A 21,322-nucleotide genomic window follows, 5' to 3' on the forward strand; every position below is an offset into this window, starting at 1 on the left:
AAATTATCCTTAAACCCTACCTAATTAACACTGCACCACTCCCCATGTGGTGACAAGTAACACTTAAGCTCACAGTTTCCCAACTTAATTTACATCGAGATGGCTCCGACATGTTCACGGACCAAGCAACTCCACACAAACCTATCTTTACGACGAAGTTCCTACGCAGACGCACAACATTTCAGCTCTTCATTTTTAATTAATTTGTAAATAATTTCTAAAAATATGTTTTCAGTTTGTCATTACGGGGTATTTTGTGTGGATCGGTGCCAAAAAAAATACATTTAATCCATTTTAACTTCATGCTGTAACACAACCGAGTGTGATCAAAGTCGATGGGTGTGAATACTTCCTGAAGGCGCTGGATATTAATCACTAATTTAAAAAATTGAGAACCAAAATTACCACATGTATCTATATAAAAAAAACAATGTGTGTTTGTGTCTTTGTCTGTCCCGCTTCATAAAGTGGATTTAAAAGGGTTTTTAAGGCCAATCTTTTAACACAACCGTGTGTTCATTACGGTCTATTTTTGAGAGAAAAAAAATATCTCAAAAAACATTTTTCATCAAAGAGTAATTACGTCTCTTCTATTGTAAATGTAGACGGTGACTTGCAAACTGAACCTCAAGGGCGGTGTACAGAAGCATTTTAAAAATAACACTAACTCGAAGGCGTAGGGAGGTGAAATTTGCCGCACATGATGTGTAATGCACGCAGAGCAACACGAGTCTTCATTTACATCCTTAGACTGTCTAATAAATAAAGCAGATAAAAGCACACCTGACGCTCGGCCGAGGCTTCAGACTTTGGCACACTAACGAGATTGTACCGTCAAAACAAAACATCCCAGAAGATAAAGAAAATAGGGTCACATTTGTACATCTCGTGTTTTAAAATAACGCTTCTTGCTTCGAAACATATCTTCCAGTCTCCTTGAATATTCTGTTGCCATTTCTCCGACCCATAATGTTAGACGGGCTTTTATGTGAGTTAACAATAAGCATAAATCAAAAGAAAGTAGAGAGTTGTTTATTATTATTATTATTATTATTATTATTATTATTACTAGTACGTGCCCGTAAAAAAAAAATAATAATAATAAATAAATATTCAAACCGCGAGCAAGGAACAACAACCACACAGGCCGTTTCTTCGCTCTCGCGTGCCCGTACGTGCGTTGCCCGGAAGTTCGCATATCGCAGTTACGATTATTCGCAATTTAGTTTTAATGGCCAATTATTCAATTAGCGCCAACGTATTTTGCCTTTTTGCAATGTCATCGCAAGGAAAAAAGAGAAGAGAAGAGAGGAAAAAAATTTTACTTCCTGGTTCGGAGCATACCAGCACTCTGATGTTACCGAAATTTATGCACCGTTTAATATGAAAATGATCATAACTTGGGGGCATAGTGTTTATCTATAAATGCACATAAGAAATCGAGAAATTATTAGAATACACGAAGTCATCTTTATCCGAAAGCCCGTACGTTGTAACCCGTAATGGGGAACGCGGCTGAGCTTCCCTTCCCCCATCAACCATGCCCACGCAACAACTTGTCTTGTCATTGGTTTGGTAAATAAATGGCCATAACTTGGGAACCACTTGTTCGATTAATATCAAACCTTGAAAAGGCACATCCTCAGGTCCCTAGCAATATACCTGGCAAGTTTCAATTTGATCGGACCAGTGGTTGTGGAGAAACAGTGGTCACACACACACACACATGCACACACACACACACACACACACACACACACACACACACACACACACACACACACACACACACGCACACACACACACACACACACGCACACACACACACACACACACACACACACATTGCTGGAATTATAGACAGATTCTTCTTCTTCTTCTTCTTCTTCTTCTTCTTCTTCTTCTTCTTCTTCTTCTTCTTGCCAGGGAAGATTGACCCAAGTCTTATACAAACTGGCTGAGCAGGCTGACGTTCAACTAAGGTTAAGGCAGGAATTTGTAATTTGTTCATGGTGCCGGTGATGGCTTGCCTACTCTTTGCAAAGGACACCATGGGATCTTTACCCTTCATCAACTTATGCAGGCAGATGGGACACCCAGTTTAACGTCCATCCAAGGGACGGTACACACATTCACCATGAATCACCCTGCCTGCGAAACACCAGGATGACAGTTTATAACTGGGTCGGGATTCGAACCCAGGCTCGACTGGTAGGAGGTGAGTTTGCATACAACTATTTTCATACGACTCAGGCCAAGGACGTATTATTATACTTATCACTTTAATTAGACATATATAAACACAAAGATTCGACATATTATGTGTCGTTTGTTATATATATATATATATATATATATATATATATATATATATATATATATATGTATATATATGTATATATATGTATATATATGTATATATATGTATATATATATATATATATATATATATATATATATATATATATATATATATATATATATATATATATATATATATATATATATATATATATATATATATATATATATATGTGTATATATATATATATATGTATATATATATATATATGTGTATATATATATATATATATATACATACGCCTCGGTTTTTCAGTTGTAGTTTTTTAATACAAGGTCTAAGGTTCGTAACGGAGCTGCCATGCTACACACACACATGGACATACTGATGAGACAAACACAGCCACGAATCTTGGGGGAAGTATCCGTCACTTCCCCGGGATACTCTGGGTATTAGTGACGCCACAAGTCGGCCGGCCGGGTTTAGACTCGGCCGGGGTCTGAACTGCCGATTTCCAAGACTCGGAGAGGAGATTGGGATCCGACTAGAAACTGTCGTCTTGATCAGTGTGACCACTCCTCATTTTCATAAATGCCAAGGTGAGTCAACGAAAAAGCCAAGAATTCACAAGGTTTCGGAAAAGTGATTATTCATAGAAAACCTATACGCCAAAAAAACCTATAGAAAACCAAGACGCCAAGGTGAACAACGAATAGCCAAGATCTTGTGAAAAAAGCCAAGGAGTGGTCACACTGGTCTTGATGCTGTGCAAGCAGATTTGTTACTCCAATTGTCCTCCATGCTCAGCTGCGGAAGTAAAACATTGTTATAGTCACACGGTCGTCAAAGACCGTCACACCCCTGGTGGGTGAAAGGTCGAAAGGTTCCCCGCATCCGCTTGTTAATTTGGGTGGTGTGAATCGGCATCTCAGACACAGGACCACGGTGTATCTGCCTGATGGGATTCTCTGAATGAGCCTGTCAGGGATCCACTTTTAAAGCTTTAGAGCAAACCCAAGCTGCTTTTATAACAAGTAAATTTGCCAAATCATGATGCAGTTTGGAGCCCACTCCTGATGACCACACAATGTTTCATCGAGATAGATATTGGGTCTTCTCTTGGGGGTGTGCAGTGAATCGGCCTGGGGCTCTCGGTGCTGCGCCTTGCGTGCTCGTCCAACCACATTGAAAGCGCACCACGAATCATGAAGCATTGGAGCAGAAGGCTGGGGAAGCACCTCAAAGCGCAGATACTGAAAGTCAGCAGGGACAGCACTAAATTACACGCAGCAGGGACTCAGAATCTAGCGCCGGCTGCACAAATAACTAAGCAACCACCACCATGCCAATCACAGACTAATGCGGTGTTCGCCTTTTAAAATGTCCCGTGGGCATAACGGACCACCCATTGCATATGCCCATTGTCCGATGGTGTCAGCTGTCATGTGATAATTGATGGGCTGCACTGATTGACGGACAAGCTGAGGAAATTCCATATTCTTGGTGTTGGCTGGCTTTGAGCATCCCAGATGTCCATATTTGGCCACGTTTCCAGCACGTCACGACCTTTGGCCCAGTTATGCTACGTTGTTGAGCCGTGGTACCAATAGCTGCGGGTGATGGAAATTTACACATAGACTGATCCTACAAGGGGTAAATGTTGAAGAATCAAAGGAAGTGGAAAAACGAGGCTAAGACACAAACACTTGTTTGGGGAAGACGAGGGCTCTCTAAACACGTGGTCGACACCATCTCTTTAATTTTGGAATCACAACACACTTATTCTAACATGCATGATGAAATAACTATTCCAATAAATTTCCATTTTACCCCCGAGACCAGATCCATAACAAAATCTTAATGTGTTTGTCTAATGTAAGGCCTTTGACCTTGATGATTTGACATGTTAATTGGCACAGGCCCAATTTTCCGTGCTAATTGGAACATGCCACCAACCCGTCTGCAATGAGAGAGTAGCAGGCTGTGTGCTAATTGGTGCAGGCCGATTTTTGCCTTGCTTTGGCTTGGCTGAGACCATTCGCTGCATCTTGGACCCTCGAGGTCGACCTCCAGTTGCTGAAATCAAATGGCAAAAATTTTTCTTCAATACTTTATTTTAAAACGACAAATGTTAAATCTTCGTTGTTATTCATACTAACAGAGTAACCTGCCATACGGGTGATCTTGTTCCAAGCGTGCAACACATTCTTCTGACACACCCCTTAATTTTGGCAGTGTATTGGCAACAGACCGCTGCCTCGATTTGCGGCCGAAAATACAAACAACCCAGGTTACATACATGAAGCAAACACATGCGTACTGCTTATGTGCATATATAATACATCTTGGTTATTTCGCTCGGATAATTCAAATTGCACTCCAATTGCATTTGTGAAAGGAAGAAAATGCAAAGATGGGAGAAAAAAACTATTTTTCAAAACTTCATGCAATCAAATGAAACTTGCACATACACAACTTCAGGTTGCCCTCATTAATCCCTGAAAGTTTCAGCTTTGTCGGTGAAATGCTCGAGGAGGAGTCGATGATACGTACAACATACTTTTCCTTGTTGGTTGTTATCTCCATTTGCGGGTTTCAGGAGGTGAGAGGAAGTCCTCCGGTAAAGGATCATTATTCATGGACCAAATTGTCAACTCGTTCATGAATCTTTCTCCTTTTAACCGTTTGTCCCCCATGCTTCATGTGCAGAATATGCTTTACAGTGGAGGATTATTTCCTTCTCTCAGCTCCAGCTCTGTTCATTTATAATCTTCTCTAATTCGTCTGGAACTTTTTTAGTTGTTGTTTGTAGAACAGGTGACACCTTTATGGCTTTGGTGTGGAGCTCTGTCCTATCGTGAGGCAGAGATCCCCTTCCTCATTGGAGAAGGTGCAGTCATTATCCTTTTCAGCACACATTCCGGCTGCTTGGCGTGGCTGCACAGACTTCAGCCTCAGCCTATGAGGGGTCTTTATCCCTTTCATAATTTTGTGTGACTGATTGTTAATGTTTGGCATATTTTTGTTACAGCCAGCCATTTTGCTTTTCCTAAGAGGCCAAAAGGCCTCAGCTACTTGACAGGGGTCACCAATGGCAGTCAGAGGAGTCGCACCAAGAAGGTATATACCAGGGTTGTGCATCTACCTGCTTGCTTTCTCCTCACTGGTTTGCTTAATCGCTTGCCATCGCTCGGGATCACTCACAGGGGAGGTATCTACAACCAAACCCCCTTTTTCCTCCATTATCATTATTCATATGACGAGGCTGTTTTTCCTAAGTTCAGTTGAATGAATTTCCACTTGATGTGTTTCTCCACTGAAAGAAATCTCCATATGAGAAGATGTTCCTCTTGTTTGGAATACTCAGAGAAATACAGTTATGGTTACAGTTGTTCCATTGATGCCCCTCCAGTTGATGACGACTGACAATCTCTCCCTATATCTGAAAAGGTCACTCAAAGTTGCCCTGGGAGGATGTAAGGTACTTTGTATTTACAGCCATTTAACTGCTCTCCAGGCATCACTCATCAAATCCCAAATGGCTGATAGAATATTTAAGGTACATAGTTCATGAAAGTTAACCCTTTATATGCCAACGATTTAATACGATGCTTATATTTTCAGCATTTTATTGTGCCAAATATTTCATTCAAAATGACTTTTTGACAAATGAGCCCTTTCACACATCAGACGCAGTTGAATGAGGGTTTCTATTATTGATGAAGGAAGTCCAATTGTAACAATCTTTTGGCTGTGGCAAAGAGCCATTTTTTATTTTCTATACAGTATATGATTAAGGCTTATGGAAAAGCGAAGTGACAGTTGGCATTAAGGCAACATACTGATATTGGAACAACAATTGGGCACAACCAGAAAGAGAATGAAGAGCGAGACAGAGAAGAGAGAGAGAAACAGAGACAAGGAAACAACTGAACCATCAAGTCAGATGGTTAGGAATGGTTAATGGAGTAATGGTTGTGGTGCACTGCCTGCTTGAAGCCCTGAAGGGAAGAGTGGGAAAGAACTGGAAAATGGTTCCGCAGACGGGAGATGCGAGGAACGAAGTAGTTGAGGTGTGCAGTCAGCCTGGATTTTGGAAGTTTAACCAGGAGTGGGTTACTGGAAGAACATGTGCATCCTGGAGTTCCTGGGGAGGATCAGAAGATTGAGAGATTAGAGGGAGCAATATCAGAGAAGAGAGACCACCGAATCTGCCTGTGATGTGAACGAAAGCAGAGCTTGTGCTTAGGCCTTGTGGCAGAAGATTCCAATAATTTTGAGAGCTTTAGATTCCACAGAATCGAGGAGAGACAGATGTGATGCTGGGGTGACAGCCCATAGGGGGGGAGCAGCACTCCATTGAGTTACGTACAAAGGCCTTTGTAGTTTGTGAGTAGTTCTGAGTTTTTAAAGAATGACTGAATTATGGGGGATGCCCAGTCTACAGCTGGCTTTGGAGGCCCGGTTTGGCATGCAGTCAGCCCAGGAGAGGTAATGGCTAATTGTAAGGCTGAGAATTTCAAGAGACTGTGCCTCTTCCAATGGCTGACGATGTCAATAAATAGTTGTTTTTGTTTGATTATTTTTCCAGCGGTTTAATGTGATGACATGTGTTATTTTATTTTATTATTGTTGTTATTTTTTATTCAATTGTTTCAACGCTATGTTGTCTTGTCTTGAAATATACTGACAGGCAGTTGTCTTGAAGGACTGGGGTTGGGTTGGGAGGGGTAGGCTTCTATTTCCCTCTTGTCTTCTGTCTCTGTCTGGTGTGCCCTGAGTGAGTGGGAGAATTAGTTGTTAAATCCCAAATGCTTTATTTATATGATGGTTAATCCTAACCTAAGGCCCTGACAATAGTCATGTATGGACACAGAGATACAAAGAGATATCAATGTTTACAATCAAGTGCTGTAACCCATTGGAATAACTCCTCGTTAGCATGTTTGCATAGGAGCCATTTTCTTTTAAATTTGATGCCCAGTGGAGCTGATTCTGATTTAAACCCCCAAAACCTCTCATTCTCTTGTATCTGGGTACCACATTGTAGAACATGCTGTCCTCCAAAAACATACGTTGACCCGGCTTCTCTATGGTGTTATTTATTTTTCTGTAAAATTCAGTCTTTATAAGCTGGTATCATTGCTGCAAAATTCAATTTGTAAGCTTTTATCAAGCAGATCAAAATGGTGCTGGCCTAGTTCCTTTTGGAATCAGTGCTTTACTACTGCTCCTGATAATGGACCTTGCATCTCCTATTGTCTGCAGGGATCATGGCTGGATCGAACCGGTCAGGTGACCTAAAGGATGCTCAGAAGTCCATACCCATTGGAACCATAATGGCTATTGCTACAACTTCGACAGTTTGTATCCTTGTACAAGATTGGTCCATGTTCTCATCTCATCAACCCTAAAGATCATGAAACCTAGGCAACCATCCTCATCATGGTCTAATGTCTTGTGGTGTAATGCAGGCCTTTGTTGCTCCATCCTTCCAAGAGGGCATTTATTGTTAAAGTGTACATGGCTTTATGAATCCTTGATGAAGGCCGCCCTGTGCCTGAAACATTTTTACTTTGAGCCATTGTATTCTTCTTCTTTTTCTTTTTATAAACAAAACCTTGCGTTGCTTTTGCTTTCTCATTCTATGTTTTGTGTATCTCATTTTATGGCCCTTCCATGTTTTATTAGCCCCCGTTGGACTTGTCCAAAACGGAGGCTCATGGATTTGGTCTCGATTTTCGTGTCCGTGCGTGCATCCGCAACGATATCTCGAACATGTCTGGACCAATTTTATTCGTACCTGGTACAAAGACAACACATCATGGTGTACATACACGCATCATTTTTTTGACATCAGATCCAAGAAGGCTGACTGGCGGGCATTTTAGTTGTAAAAAAAAAACCTGATGTTGAACACGTCCTCAACCATTTCTCGGAGAAGCATTTACCGATGTTGTTCAAACTTGGCACCCAGATAACAAACGATGGCTTACATATGCACGTCATCTTTTTTTTTCAAGATCAGATCCAAGATGGCCGACTGGTGGCCATTTTGTTACTTAAATGTGTCCCCAAACATTTCTCAGACATGCATGGACCAATTTTGTTCAAACTTGGCACAAGCACAGTGAACCTCACTTTATTTTGCGATCTGATCAAAGATGGCTGACTGGTAGACTGGCGGCCATTTCAGTTGTACATAAATATGGGCTAGCCCTTTAACTCCGCCAAAATTACTAAAACAGATAGAACAGATTACAGCGAAATTAATAAAACACCAGGGCCGATGACATTTTATGTCTCTTTTACTTGTTATTATTATTTTGTTTGCAGAGTCCTTAACTCATTATCCACGTGCTTTGAAGACCATCTCTTTGTGCGCACGCATTGTTTCTCTTTTGTTTGTATGTTTGCAACTTTGTCAATTCCTTTTTGATTTTGCTGCTTCTTGACAACTTCCTGCAGACCTTTCATCAGTTGTCCTGTTTGGAGCTTGTGTGGAGCTTGTCGTTTTGAAGGACAAGTGAGCAGAACATTTACTGCAGCCTGAGCTATGATCCAAATACAACCTCATAAAAACCCTTTCCCTCCCCTCGTCTCTCCATGAATAACCAGCACATCCTTGAGTCTCTACTACCACAACCTTTATAGTCTTGAACACTATAACCCTTATTAACCAAATAACTCTTGGGTCACCTGGATTTCAGATAGATTGGCACAGTCACAGGTCAAGACATTCCTTATACAATGACAAGTTAATAAATATCTAAACAAGACTATTATTTCCCAAGTGGTACTTCCAGGTAAACACACTGCTAAAAGTCTAACTTTCTTTTAACTTTTAGAAAGTAAATGATTGATCTTCTGTGGTGGCTTGGGCTTTCATTTCAGATTTGGTGAAGCTGTAAATGGTAACCTGGTGGTGGCGACGTTGGCCTGGCCCTCACCTTGGGTGATCGTCATTGGCTCATTTTTCTCAACCGTGGGTGCTGGGCTGCAGAGTCTCACAGGTGCTCCCCGTCTACTCCAGGCCATTGCAAAAGACAACATCATCCCATTACTACAGGTGTGACTTGCTCCTTGTCAAAGACTAGCAAGCTTGATTTGGCCTTGTGCAAATTGTTAGCCAACTCAGAGCCAAAGCAACGAAGGTATTCTGCATTTGACCTGGACTTTTGTTTATACTTTTTTGGACACAAAATGTAGGCTGTTGGCAGAACGAGGTGACAAAGGGTAGAAAGCAACACAGTGTGGTAGTGGAATAACACGTGGAAGCAATAATGAGATGGGATATGTGAACAGGAGAACGAGTGAGGAAAAGTAAGGAAATATACATACATGCAATGTGATGGGGGAGAGGTGGAGGAGAGTCATTGAGGATAGAAAAGATCACAGTTCAGGATGGAGGATTACCTGAGATGGTAGTGCACTGGTTGGGGCCCAGGCAGGAATATTGGGATTGGATAGACTTTGGAAGGAGGGTCGAAAAGCAGAAGAAAGCAACAAAATAGTGGAGCTGAACAGTGAACCTGGATTTTGGGGGTTTCTTAAGGAGGTGGGGGCTGAAATAATCCATGCAATTTGGAAGAGCTGGGGAGGGTCAGAGGGCTAAGGAAGCAGATGGAATTAAACTAGAGGAGAGGTGGTAAAAAAATATAGGCCACTGACCTGTCGGTGATGTGAGAGAAACAGGCCCTGTGCTTTTGCTTATCTGCAGGACATGGGGCACCAATGATGTTAAGAACTTGTGACCTCACAGCATTCAAAAGTGATGGGTTAAACGGGGACACCAGCCCATATTGGAGAACGGTATTCCATTAAGATTAAGCTATGGACTAAGACCTTTACTTGTATGCTGAGAGAAGTTCAGATTTAACTAGAGGGGGAGCACTCGGTAGAGTGCAAAACCTCCGCCGCCAATACTGCTGGGTCACTTAAGTGAACCTGATATCCTATTAATTGTAGGTCAAAACGGATCAGACTCTACTGAACCACGATTGAATAAACTAAACTAGATCGACACGCATGTAGAAATGCCAAAAAAAAAAAAAATCAATAAATTTTTTTTTCTCTAACAAATTTTTTTGGGGGTTGGAAACCACTTAAAACATGTAGAGATGCAAAAATTTTTTTTTTTTAATATTTTTCATATAAAATCGAAATTTTTTTGAAAAAAAGTTGCAATTTTTTTTTTCTCTAACAAACTTTTTTTTTTGGTTGGAAATCACTTAAAACATGAAGAAATGCAAAAACAAAAATTCAAATATTTTTTCAAAATGGCCGCCATAGCGGCCATATTGGACTTTGGACCAAGTCCAAAATCTAATGGTATGATCCTTGGACCATACCTAATCCCCCCACCAAGTTTCGTCGAAATCCGTCCAGGAGTTTTTCCGTAATACTGTTCACAAACAAACAAACAAACAAACAGACAGGGGTGAAAACAGTAACCTCGGTCCATCTTCGATGGCGGAGGTTAATGAGGAAGAACATGGCACAACGGAGGATGCCCAATCTGTGACTGGCTTTGAAGGTTTGGTTAGGGGAGACCGATCTTGTTGAAATAGATAAGTGTGTTTGTTTGACTAGCCTTCCAAAGAGATGGGATTTGCCTGCATCGAAATATGTATTCCAATTGTTCAACCAGTCTCCAATATTTTCCAACACAGCAGTGATGGAGGTCACAACCGCCTGCCTGTCGGTAGGATGTAGAATTTCCCGTATAATTATGGAGTCATTCGGAAAGAGCAAAAGAGGGTTTTTCTCTTGTAACGAAGTTTAAATGTTTATTACAAAAACCATCTTATATATTATTTCCGAGTTTGTGGTTTCGTGTCGCGCTATCTTCGACTTTGTTCTGCGCTTGAGTATCGTGATATTCGGCTTACATTATCTTAAAGACCATATGAGGTGCATGGTACAAAAAATAAGTAAATAAAATGGTTCTGAAACGGTGAAATCGTATTACACTTACTGCATTAAAGTAAAATTACTGCTGATACTCTGCATCAGTTCCTTTCTCAAACACACCCACCCCAACATGTCGCGCAGAGCGCGGGTTATGCTAGTACCTATTAAAGGTATTATCCAGCTTTGGACATATCCTTATCCCACTGAAGTGGAAGGTTTGGCATGCTTTCTGTATATAATTATTTATGACATGTACGAAGCCAGCGCAGGAGGTATTCTTAATGAGGTAGTTTGTAAAAACAACAACTTGTTGCTCTCATGGTGATCTTTAAATCCACGAAACTGTGCAAACAATTGCCTGCATCAGGCTTGATGTTTTCTTTGACCATAAATTTCATAATAATATGCAGAATCACCCTCTTTGTTCTCTCACCTGCTGCTATCTTGATTTTCAGCACAGGCATGAAAGTAAGACACACGGGATTATGGGTATTGGTTACCAACAGTCAGAATCTAAATTCTCTCAAAAGTTTTAATCTCCCTCGATTTCACTTTTTTGTAAACAAAGTCCAGGTCAAATGTGAGTCAACATCAGACTTCTTCTAGTCCAAGTTTTGACGCCATTTTAGCCATTCACCATTAATTTGGGGCTTTAGGTGCAAATGGCAAGGCCCTAATGCTCACAACAGCCTTAACCTCAATCTGTGTGTATCGGTCGCATACGGATGTAGCCATTCCTTGGGCCATTGCCCACGGCAGGTGTTTGGCCATGGAAAAGCTAACGGTGAGCCCACCTGGGCGTTGCTACTAACCGCCTTGATCGCGGAGATGGGAATCCTGATCGCCTCCCTCGACATGGTCGCACCCATCCTCTCAATGTACGTCTCAGGTTTTCATCTTTGCCAGTTGTGGTTCACAACCATTACCGTTGCAGTTAGGGTGCTTGTGCAGTGCAGCCAATCTGCGCTTTTTGAATGTTTCGTCATGATGTGGTGCAGGTTCTTTCTGATGTGTTACATGTTTGTGAACCTGGCGTGTGCTTTGCAAACACTTCTTTGTACACCCAACTGGCGGCCTCGCTTCAAGTTTTACCATTGGTGAGTCTTTCGGTTCTTTTTGCCAATGAAATACTGCTTTTAATTTATGATCATTGTTTGGCTTCAGGAAACATGGAACTGCCCTCTTTCAGGAAGAATACTGTGCTCGAAAGGATGGAAGGTTTCTTTTGGTTTGATTCTATTCATGTCTCCATCACTGTAGGACAATCTTACCTCCATCCCTAAAGCCCTCATTTTAACGTCTACCTTCGTGTCCCATTCTCCAATCTTGATGTTTGACTGTCATTTTGATATTGGCCTGTGTTTTCGCCTTGCTTCCCTCTTTCAATCCACCAGGGCATTGTCTTTCCTGGGTATGAGTATGTGCTTAGCAATCATGTTCATTTCCTCCTGGTACTACGCTCTCATCGCCATGATGATTGCTGGAATTATCTACAAGTACATTGAGTACCGCGGGTCAGTCCTAATATCTAACTTTTGCTCTACGCACACATTTTGCAGTCGAGTGACAGTTGTAGTCTTCTTCTTGCGTGTGGCAGCTTGTCTGCCGGGTAGCTATCATTTTGTTGGGGCACGACTATGCCGCAGATGCTGTGCCCCTATACCAGTACACTGGTACTCATTTCACCAACCTCAGAAGGATGACAGGCAGAGTCAACCCCACCTGGTGTCAATTCAGTGGCCAACAGGGCTCAAACTCAGGACCCTAAAATCTCAAGCCAGCCACCCTAACCACTAAGCCAACACCAGACTTGCCAATTGTTGACACTAAGTACCCACTGATGAGAAACTGATGAGCTGAGCTCATGAACAACAAAATGTAAAACCGAATGTGTGGAGTGAAAACTTCCACCATCTTTGATGCAATACACTCTCCGCCATTAAAAAACGGAATGTGGAGTGGATAATGTAGTTGGTGAAGAACTGCTCCAGCATTCATTACAAGTGCCTTTTTGGCACAAGGGATGTGCAGAACACCTGATTGCAAGTTTCCAAGTAATGCCATTTCCTCAATGCTATAATCGTTTTGCACATGCAACTCATGCACCCTTCGGTTTTTAGAGGTGACACAAAGAATTCTGAACATATTTGAAAGTCTTTCTGAAACACCAGTGTCTGGATTATACGTAAAACATACTGATTGCATTCTTTAACGAGAACAACACACGGAAGAGTGCACATAACACCTCCGCCATGCTGAACGGTTTGTTTTGTATCCCACTGATACGCCGGATCTGGATCCAGACCTTCACCAAAATCTAATTGGCTTGCTCTTGTCACCGAACCAACTTATCCAGCAAGCTTTGTCATAACTCGTCCACAACTTTTTGAAATATCGTACGATATATCGTTTTTGCACCTGCCTGGTGTTGGCTTAGCGGTGAAGGTGGCTGGCTTGGGACTTAAGTGTCTTGAGTTCGAGCCCCTGTCGGCTGTTTAATTAACACTAGGTGGGGTTGACTCAGCCTGTCATCCTTCCGAGGTTAGTGCAATGAGTAGGTGTATTGGGGTAATAACCATTTGGGGTAACCTGTGTTGGAGTGGCAAGCTGTCCAGGACTGTACTCCTTGCCAATGAAACTGCTTCAGCAGCCCAATGCGTCTTCGCGGTGCAAAAGGAATGGTGTTATCTTCTTATTATATTGTTTTTGGCCCCATCTCTCAATGGTGAAGAATCACTTTTAAAAATTCTTGAATCCGGAGTCGGATTCGGATCTTCACCAAAATCAAATCAATTCGTCCTTGTCACACACCCAACCTGTCCACCAAATTTCGTCTGAATCTGTCCATAACGTTTTGAGATATCCTGCTCACAGATAGAGACAGACAGATAAACAAACAGACAGACAGGGGTGAAAACATGACCTCTGTCCACCTTCAGTGATGGAGGTAACAGTTCATTAGAAGATGATATCTGTCAGAAAATGAGAAGAATCAAATCATTGGACACCTTCAGCCAGGGTCTTCCAAAAGGCATTTTGCAAAGGCTCTTTAACGTGAGGAGAGGAACTGTTTATGACCCTGAGAAGACGTTGTCAAGCCACTGGATCAACGAGGGATATGCCAAGAAGTGGACATTCCAGGATAACGACAGGAACGATACATTCACACTCCCTAGATCTCGATGCAGTGATTGTTGCCAGAGTGGACATACACGGTATTGAGATTGTTACTTCCACGTGGATCCCTATGTGAAAACATTCGCCACAACGCAGCATTACGTGATGAGGCCATGATGAAGGGGGAGTGTAATTATTCATCATTTATCTCTGTCAGAGGTTTGTACCTCATCTATGTCCCATAAATTGCAACAACAACAATCATGGGTTTGATTATTTTATAACAGCGTTTATGTGATTATCAATCAACCAATCAGTGTACTATGAAATACAATAACACTGTAGCCAATCACACTTTTGTGACCTTTGACCAATCATGTGACCTTTTTTTATGTGGTTCTTGCACGAAATGTTTTTCTCATACACCGATCTACTCCCCAAATAAGTGTGACGTATTGCCCCTGCATACAGTGCTGAGAAAGAATGGGGTGATGGTATCCGAGGCCTGCACCTGAGTGCTGCTCGATATGCTCTCTTTCGTCTCCAGGATGGTCCACCACACACCAAGAACTGGAGGTTTGCACATCACATCCCTGTTGTGGTATCCTTATCTCCATTTCAAACTGTCTCTGTTTTTCGTTGTAAATTTCGGTCACAATGTGCATTAAGCCCTTTATCAATTTGATGGGTAAGAGACATTATGTTGAGGTATGTTGGTGACCACACCCTGCCGTGTTGCCTGATGCAAGCTGAAATCTGTTTTGTGCGTTTGGTTCATCTTGTCTCTGAAATCGCTTTATTGTCCCCAAATATTTTTATGTTTGTGATAAAGATTGGATAATTCACTCTATTCTCCTGATGATTATATACACCTGTGGAATCCCTCCAGACCCCAACTACTCGTTCTCCTCAAACCAAACGAGGACCTGAAGAACCGTCAAGCACGCCTTCTCAGCCTGGCCTCCCAGCTGAAGGCCGGGAAAGGTTTGACTATTGTGGCATCAGTCCTTCCCGGTTCATACCTAGAAGGTCGACGAGAAGCCACAGAGTTTGAGCAGGTGTGTGGAGACAGTTTGGGTGATCGCTTGATGTCCACAAGTCACTTTGATTGCACTGCTCAATGCTCATGGAGTAAATTGTTATGTTGAAGCATTATAAGAGCAAAATGATTCGGTGATATCTGAATGTTCCCTGGTTTTTAGCATTTTTTTGTATAGAGTCGAGGCTTATGGAAGAGTTAGAACATTGAACGCATCAGGATGCAACAGGACAAAAGGAACAGTGGAGAGGGAAAAGGGTGGGGACACCAACAGTGGAGTTAAAGGGCAAGATAGAGGGAGACGTGGACAAACGATGGTCGTGGGGAGAAATGGGGGGCAGGAAACGACACGTCGGGTGGACAATGTTAATACAGAAGGAAACTCTCAGGAGGGAAAAATTGGACATTTGGAAGGAGGAGAGATTAGGGTGAGGGGTGGGGGGTAACGAGGGGAGAAAATATCATGGTTTTGGATTGGAGACGATCAGAGATTGTGGTGAACAGCTGTCTTGAAGACCTGGAGGGAAGAATGAGATTGAAGAGAATGTGGAAGTTGGTTGCACAGGAGGGAAAAAGAGGAACGAATGAGTAGAGGTGAGCAGTGATACTGGATTTTGGTAGTTTCACCAGAAGAGGGTTGATGGTGGACCTTGTGCACCCTGCAGGAATCTAGGGGGGACAAAGCACGGAAAAAGCAGAGGGTGCAATGAATCAGTGTACGATGAAAAAGTGTACAGTGTACCTCCATGAAAAGGAGGTGGTATAAGATAAAGAGACCACCGACCTGTCTGCGATGGCCAAGTGATAGGCCCATAGACTCAGCATCATTGCGGGAGATTCCAATGATCTCAAATGGGGGGTTTCCATAACATCAAGCTGAGCAATGTGTGAGGCAGGAGCACCAGTCCAGAAGGGAAAGCAATTTTCTCTTAAACTGCGGATGAAGGCCTTGTATGTGGATCGGAGTTTATATGTGCCAAAAAATGACTTTGTACGATGGAGGATGCCCAGTCGGTGACTGTCTCACGTGGTGATCAAGATGAGTGGACATTTGAACATCCAAATAATTTCCCTAAATCCCCGCTCAAGTTCATGCTCCCTCAAGAGTAGGGGAATAAAGTCAACTCTGACACTTGTTTTCTTTTCAGTGAAAAACATTCTGTGAATGACTAGATGTTTAAGGTAAAACTCCAGGCCAAATTAAAATTGCAGTTTTGCAGTCACATCCAAGCTATTCATTGCTGCCTTCCAGGATATGAAAATGCTATATTTTGTTTGACGCAGCACCGACTGTGGTCACCATGGAAATTATTTTCAATACATGTAAAGGGACAAAAACAGAAACGGGTTCTGTTCATGAAGGGACAATGGAATTGACGTCTCATATTTAGTTTTTTGTATATTGAGAATTTGATTTTACAATTCCCGCAGCCTTTTCTGGCAATTTTGTGTAATGTTTCAGTCAGTGGGACGTAGCCATCTTTTTGGGATGGTTTTAAGTTGGAGTGGTAATTATTCCACAGACAATCCGACGACTGATGGATGCCGAGAAGGTGAAGGGATTCTGCCAAGTAGTGGTGTCGTCATCGGTGTCCGACGGGATCTCACATCTTGTGCAGTCGTGTGGCCTGAGCGCCATGCGGCCCAACGCCGTCCTCGTGGGTTGGCCGTTCCGTTGGCGCCAGAGTGAGGACCCCCGTACCTGGAAGAACTTCATTGGTGAGATAAGAGAGGCAGGCATCGTCTTGATGGGCATGATGGATATCTTTGGTCACGTGGTGACCAAGATGATGGAAGATTTGAAATTACAAAATTCAACCTTCACAATGTGGATTTGTTTATTGAAGTTAGTAGATGTTTGACACAAAGCTTATTGTAAAATTTGCATCTCTGAATAACATTCCAAAGTAAAAAGTTTACATTTACATAATATGTTGGTGCATTATGAAATCACCTGTCTTCCCTCCATTATCTTTTCATCCCTCCTTCCCCCACACCTCCACTCCCAACCCTGTAATCAATGCAAAATGCATGCTACTTATCGGACAAATTATCACCTGGGGTAGGTCAGAGTCCCAAACTATTAGAGGCTGTATGTTCCATAGAGCAAAACATCATTGGCCCTCAAAAGTTGATACTAAAAAAGAAGATAGATACTTTCGGCTCTGGGAAGACTCCATTCCACTTTCTAAAACATACAAAAAGAGATAATAATCAACAAGAAAATGCTGCAGTGGAACATCATATGATGCCAATCTGTCCCGCACGATTCATTTCCTGCTCATCCATGGATATATTATGGTGTAAGATTTTGGCGGTTGGGATTATACATTTTAAAAAGGAGGAATGCGCATCCACCCAAAAAGTAACGAGATACACGTTGATAATCCAGCAATAAAAAAGGCAAGAGCAGATCGGGTCTCAGGTGATGTTTCACCTGCTTTCCCAGCGAGCTTCCTCAGGCCGAATAGACCCCAAGCCTCGGCACATGCCCACTTTTATTCCTGAGGCGACAATTCATTTAGGGTCAATTGAGCGCTTTTTATTTTGCCAAACATTAAATAATAAACGTCAAATCATATCACCAATGGGTCTGCTCTGCTCTTTTTATTATTTATTCGTGATTTGGGATTATACAAGTGGGAGTGAGTGTTGTTGTTTGTTGCTCACCTTGATCAACAAACAAGGTGAGCAACAAACCACAACACTCGATCTGCAACACCACACCACACGTGTACAATACCCAACGGAAACCACACCAATTACGCAACCCACACGTCACCATGTCCATTCCGGATGTGAACCCAGCTATGTTCATTCCACGGAAATACAAAATCAAGGACTAGCACGCACACACCTACTCACCCGCACACAAACAATACCACATCACAAGTAAATAATAAAAAGAGCAGAACACACCATTGATGATGTGATTGACTTTTATTGATTAAGGTTTGGCAAAGTAAAAACACTCCTCAATTGACCTGTCGCAACGGCATGTGACCAGAAATGAATTGTTGCCTCGGGAATAAAAGTGGATACGTGCCTCGGATTGGGGTCTATTAGCCTGAGAAAGCTCGCTGGGAACGCAGGTGAAACGTCACCTGAGACCGGATCTGTTCTTGCTTGTTTATTCGCTCACCTGGAACGTAGTTCCATGGAGCTTATGGAATGGCACCTCGTCTGTCCGTCCGTCCACAAATACTTGCAACTTCTGCTCTGAAACTACACATAAGATTTTGATGAAACGATACCACAATCTTCATCACCATGTATGTACCAAAGTTTGTTCGTGCCATTAAAAAAACCAGGCCCTAAGGAGTTCTACGGAGGGAGTTTGGGGGGGGGTTGCCCCCAAAATAGATATTTGACTCCAACTTTCATCATCCGTGGTGTATCAAAGTTAGTTCACGACATTTAAAAAATTCGGATCGAAGGGGGTGTACTAGGGGTTGCCCCCCAAATATGTATTTGTTTTTTTCTCCGAAACTACACACACACAATTTTCATGAAACTTGACCACAAGCTTTTCTAAATTATGCTGATTCTGTCCCATGTTGACTTCCTCCTCAGTATAATAATTCCACCAGGTGAGTGCCCAGGGGTTTTGCCCCTATTTTTATTCGACTAGCGGAGTTGTTCTAATTACTTTTTTGGTGTATGCACCTTTTTCCTTTTAATATATACATATATTAATGTTGTCTCGGTGCCATAACAATTAAGTGGTCATGGCAGAATTTTAAAGTGCATATTTTGGGGAAAATTGTGATCAGATACTGGAAATATTTTTGCCATTGTCACCAATTTACTTTTCTTAACGCTGTGTTGCAATGAAGGCATATCATGGATCATTTAAATGTGACCGATCCTCCATTCCTTAGATACAATCCGAGTGGCAACCATGGCTCAAAATGCCCTGCTGGTGGCTAAGAACCTGGCCATGTTCCCTGGCCGTTCTGATCGCTTTACCGAAGGCACGATCGACGTCTGGTGGATCGTTCATGATGGTGGACTCCTGATGCTGTTACCATTCCTTCTGCAGCAGGATAAAGTGCGAGTGTTATTTAGTTAAAAACAAATTGTCTCATCAGTTTGTATTCATGTGGTTCCAATAATTTTGTTCAACTCACGGGCAGCTTGCACGCACGCAATTAAAATATGAATTTGAGCCTAGTTGTAAGCTATGAAAAAGGTAGAACCAGCTACGGCCTAAATCAGTGTCAGCTGCTAAACCGTTAACCGCAGCATCAGTCAGCGTACGTGGCTTCAGAAGCCTTTTATCGACAAGGTCAACAACTCACCCCCTGAGGGAAGAAATCGATCCACAGACATGGTTTTTGGCTCCCTGGTCATTATTTCTGTTGCGATGCACCTTTTGTTTTCAATATAAACGTGTACTTTAGCCCTAACATCAAAGTACCTGGTCAAACAAAGGTTGTCAATGGACTAAACATACACTTGGACCCTAAGACCAAACCTCATGGTCATAAGAAAAACACAATTAGGCCTCCAGGGCCAAAAAACAGTCATACCATAAACGTGTTTGGCGTGGTGACCACTGATTGTCAACACGTCGGATTGGATTCCACCAGGCGATGAGTTAGCAGGCCATCTCATGAAGGGGTATATACTACTCACACCTTCTAACTGGGGTGGTGATGATGAACACCTCTGCCACATCGACCCTGTTTGCCAAGAAGTGTGCTTAACAATTAAACACAGACGAGTACCACTTACGAGCTAAAATAACTTTAAGTTAAGAAGTCCCTCCCCAAAACCCAACTGTGAAGGAATAGTTGGCCAGCAAAATGGGCACAGAAAGTAATCCTACCACCTTGTATCATACATGTTTGGGTGAGTTTCCTGATGCCACTGCAAGAGGTCGTGATTTTTGGCTCCAAAACCTTTTTGAAAAGAGGAAAAATATTTTGACTCTCATAATTGTGTCCTAATTTGAATGAACCCAAATGTCATTTTAAATTTGTTTTGTCCCCTGCCCCTCCGACAAGGTCGGAGACGGAGGACATCAAAATGAGCTCAGTCCAACTGACCGATCCATGTACTTTTGTGTAACACGATATTTCAAAATCCGTTGATTCATATTGCAGATATCTATTCCTCATGACATTAGCGAAACCTGATTAGATTATGGCTGTGATTGGCTGAATTATGTTGCCATGGCAACTATCTTGGTAACTTGGCTTGTGTGTGTGATACACTATTTCAAGATTTAGCTTTCATATTACACAGATCTATTCCTCATAGCACCCAAAAGGTGGGGGACCTTGAGTATCAGATCCTTGTTTGACTTGAATTGTTTTTCCCAATTTTCCAATTTTTTTTTCTGTCTTGGAATGAGTGCACTCATGCCCTCTTCTGGGAAACACAATCTCTCATTGCCTTGCACTCTATTCATTTATTTTCTCTCAATATTTTTGTCTTCTCTTATCTCCGTTTCTCTGACACTTTCATCCAATCTTTCTTTTCGTGCTAGGTGTGGCGGAAGTGCAAGATGCGCATTTTCACCGTCGCTCAACTCGAGGACAACAGCATCCAGATGAAGAAAGACCTCGCCACCTTCCTGTACCATCTCCGTATCAATGCCGACATTGAGGTCGTGGAGATGGTCAGACCCATTTCCTTGCTCATTTCCAACGTCATTGTTCATTTTTCGTAAATTGAATACCCTAATCTTCCATCGCATTCACGTCCTCACGTTCTTCTCTCCTCCTCACTTTCCTTCGTCCCGCGTTTTTTCTTTCTTCTCATTGCAGTTGTTAATTTAGCCTGGTGTTGGCTTAGCGGTTAAGGTGGCTCGCTTGGGACCTTGGGGTCCTGAGATGGAGCCCCTGTCGACTGTTGAATTAATACGAGATGGGGTTGATTCAGCCTGTCATCCTTAAGAGATCGGAAAAATGAGTACCAGTGTACTGTGGTAATAACCATTCAGG

At 42.2% G+C, this 21,322-nt stretch overlaps 1 protein-coding gene across 1 annotated transcript in view; it reads left to right on the forward strand.

Moving 5' to 3' along the window:
* The window catches only part of LOC147011494 (solute carrier family 12 member 4-like), a 271,136-nt gene that overhangs the window by 230,546 nt on the left and 19,268 nt on the right, over positions 1-21,322 (forward strand). The window contains exons 11-21 of the mRNA XM_085858008.1: positions 7,571-7,669; positions 8,771-8,828; positions 9,197-9,371; positions 11,975-12,093; positions 12,214-12,312; positions 12,610-12,729; positions 14,804-14,908; positions 15,222-15,390; positions 16,895-17,090; positions 19,253-19,422; positions 20,866-20,997. Coding sequence (XP_085714134.1) covers positions 7,571-7,669; positions 8,771-8,828; positions 9,197-9,371; positions 11,975-12,093; positions 12,214-12,312; positions 12,610-12,729; positions 14,804-14,908; positions 15,222-15,390; positions 16,895-17,090; positions 19,253-19,422; positions 20,866-20,997 — 1,442 coding nt within the window. The remainder of the gene's footprint in view (positions 1-7,570; positions 7,670-8,770; positions 8,829-9,196; positions 9,372-11,974; positions 12,094-12,213; positions 12,313-12,609; positions 12,730-14,803; positions 14,909-15,221; positions 15,391-16,894; positions 17,091-19,252; positions 19,423-20,865; positions 20,998-21,322) is intronic.

This window comes from Eptatretus burgeri, chromosome 15 (assembly GCF_056783735.1).
Source record: "Eptatretus burgeri isolate ZD-2024b chromosome 15, Ebu_testis_v1, whole genome shotgun sequence".
Taxonomy (NCBI): Eukaryota; Metazoa; Chordata; class Myxini; order Myxiniformes; family Myxinidae; genus Eptatretus; species Eptatretus burgeri.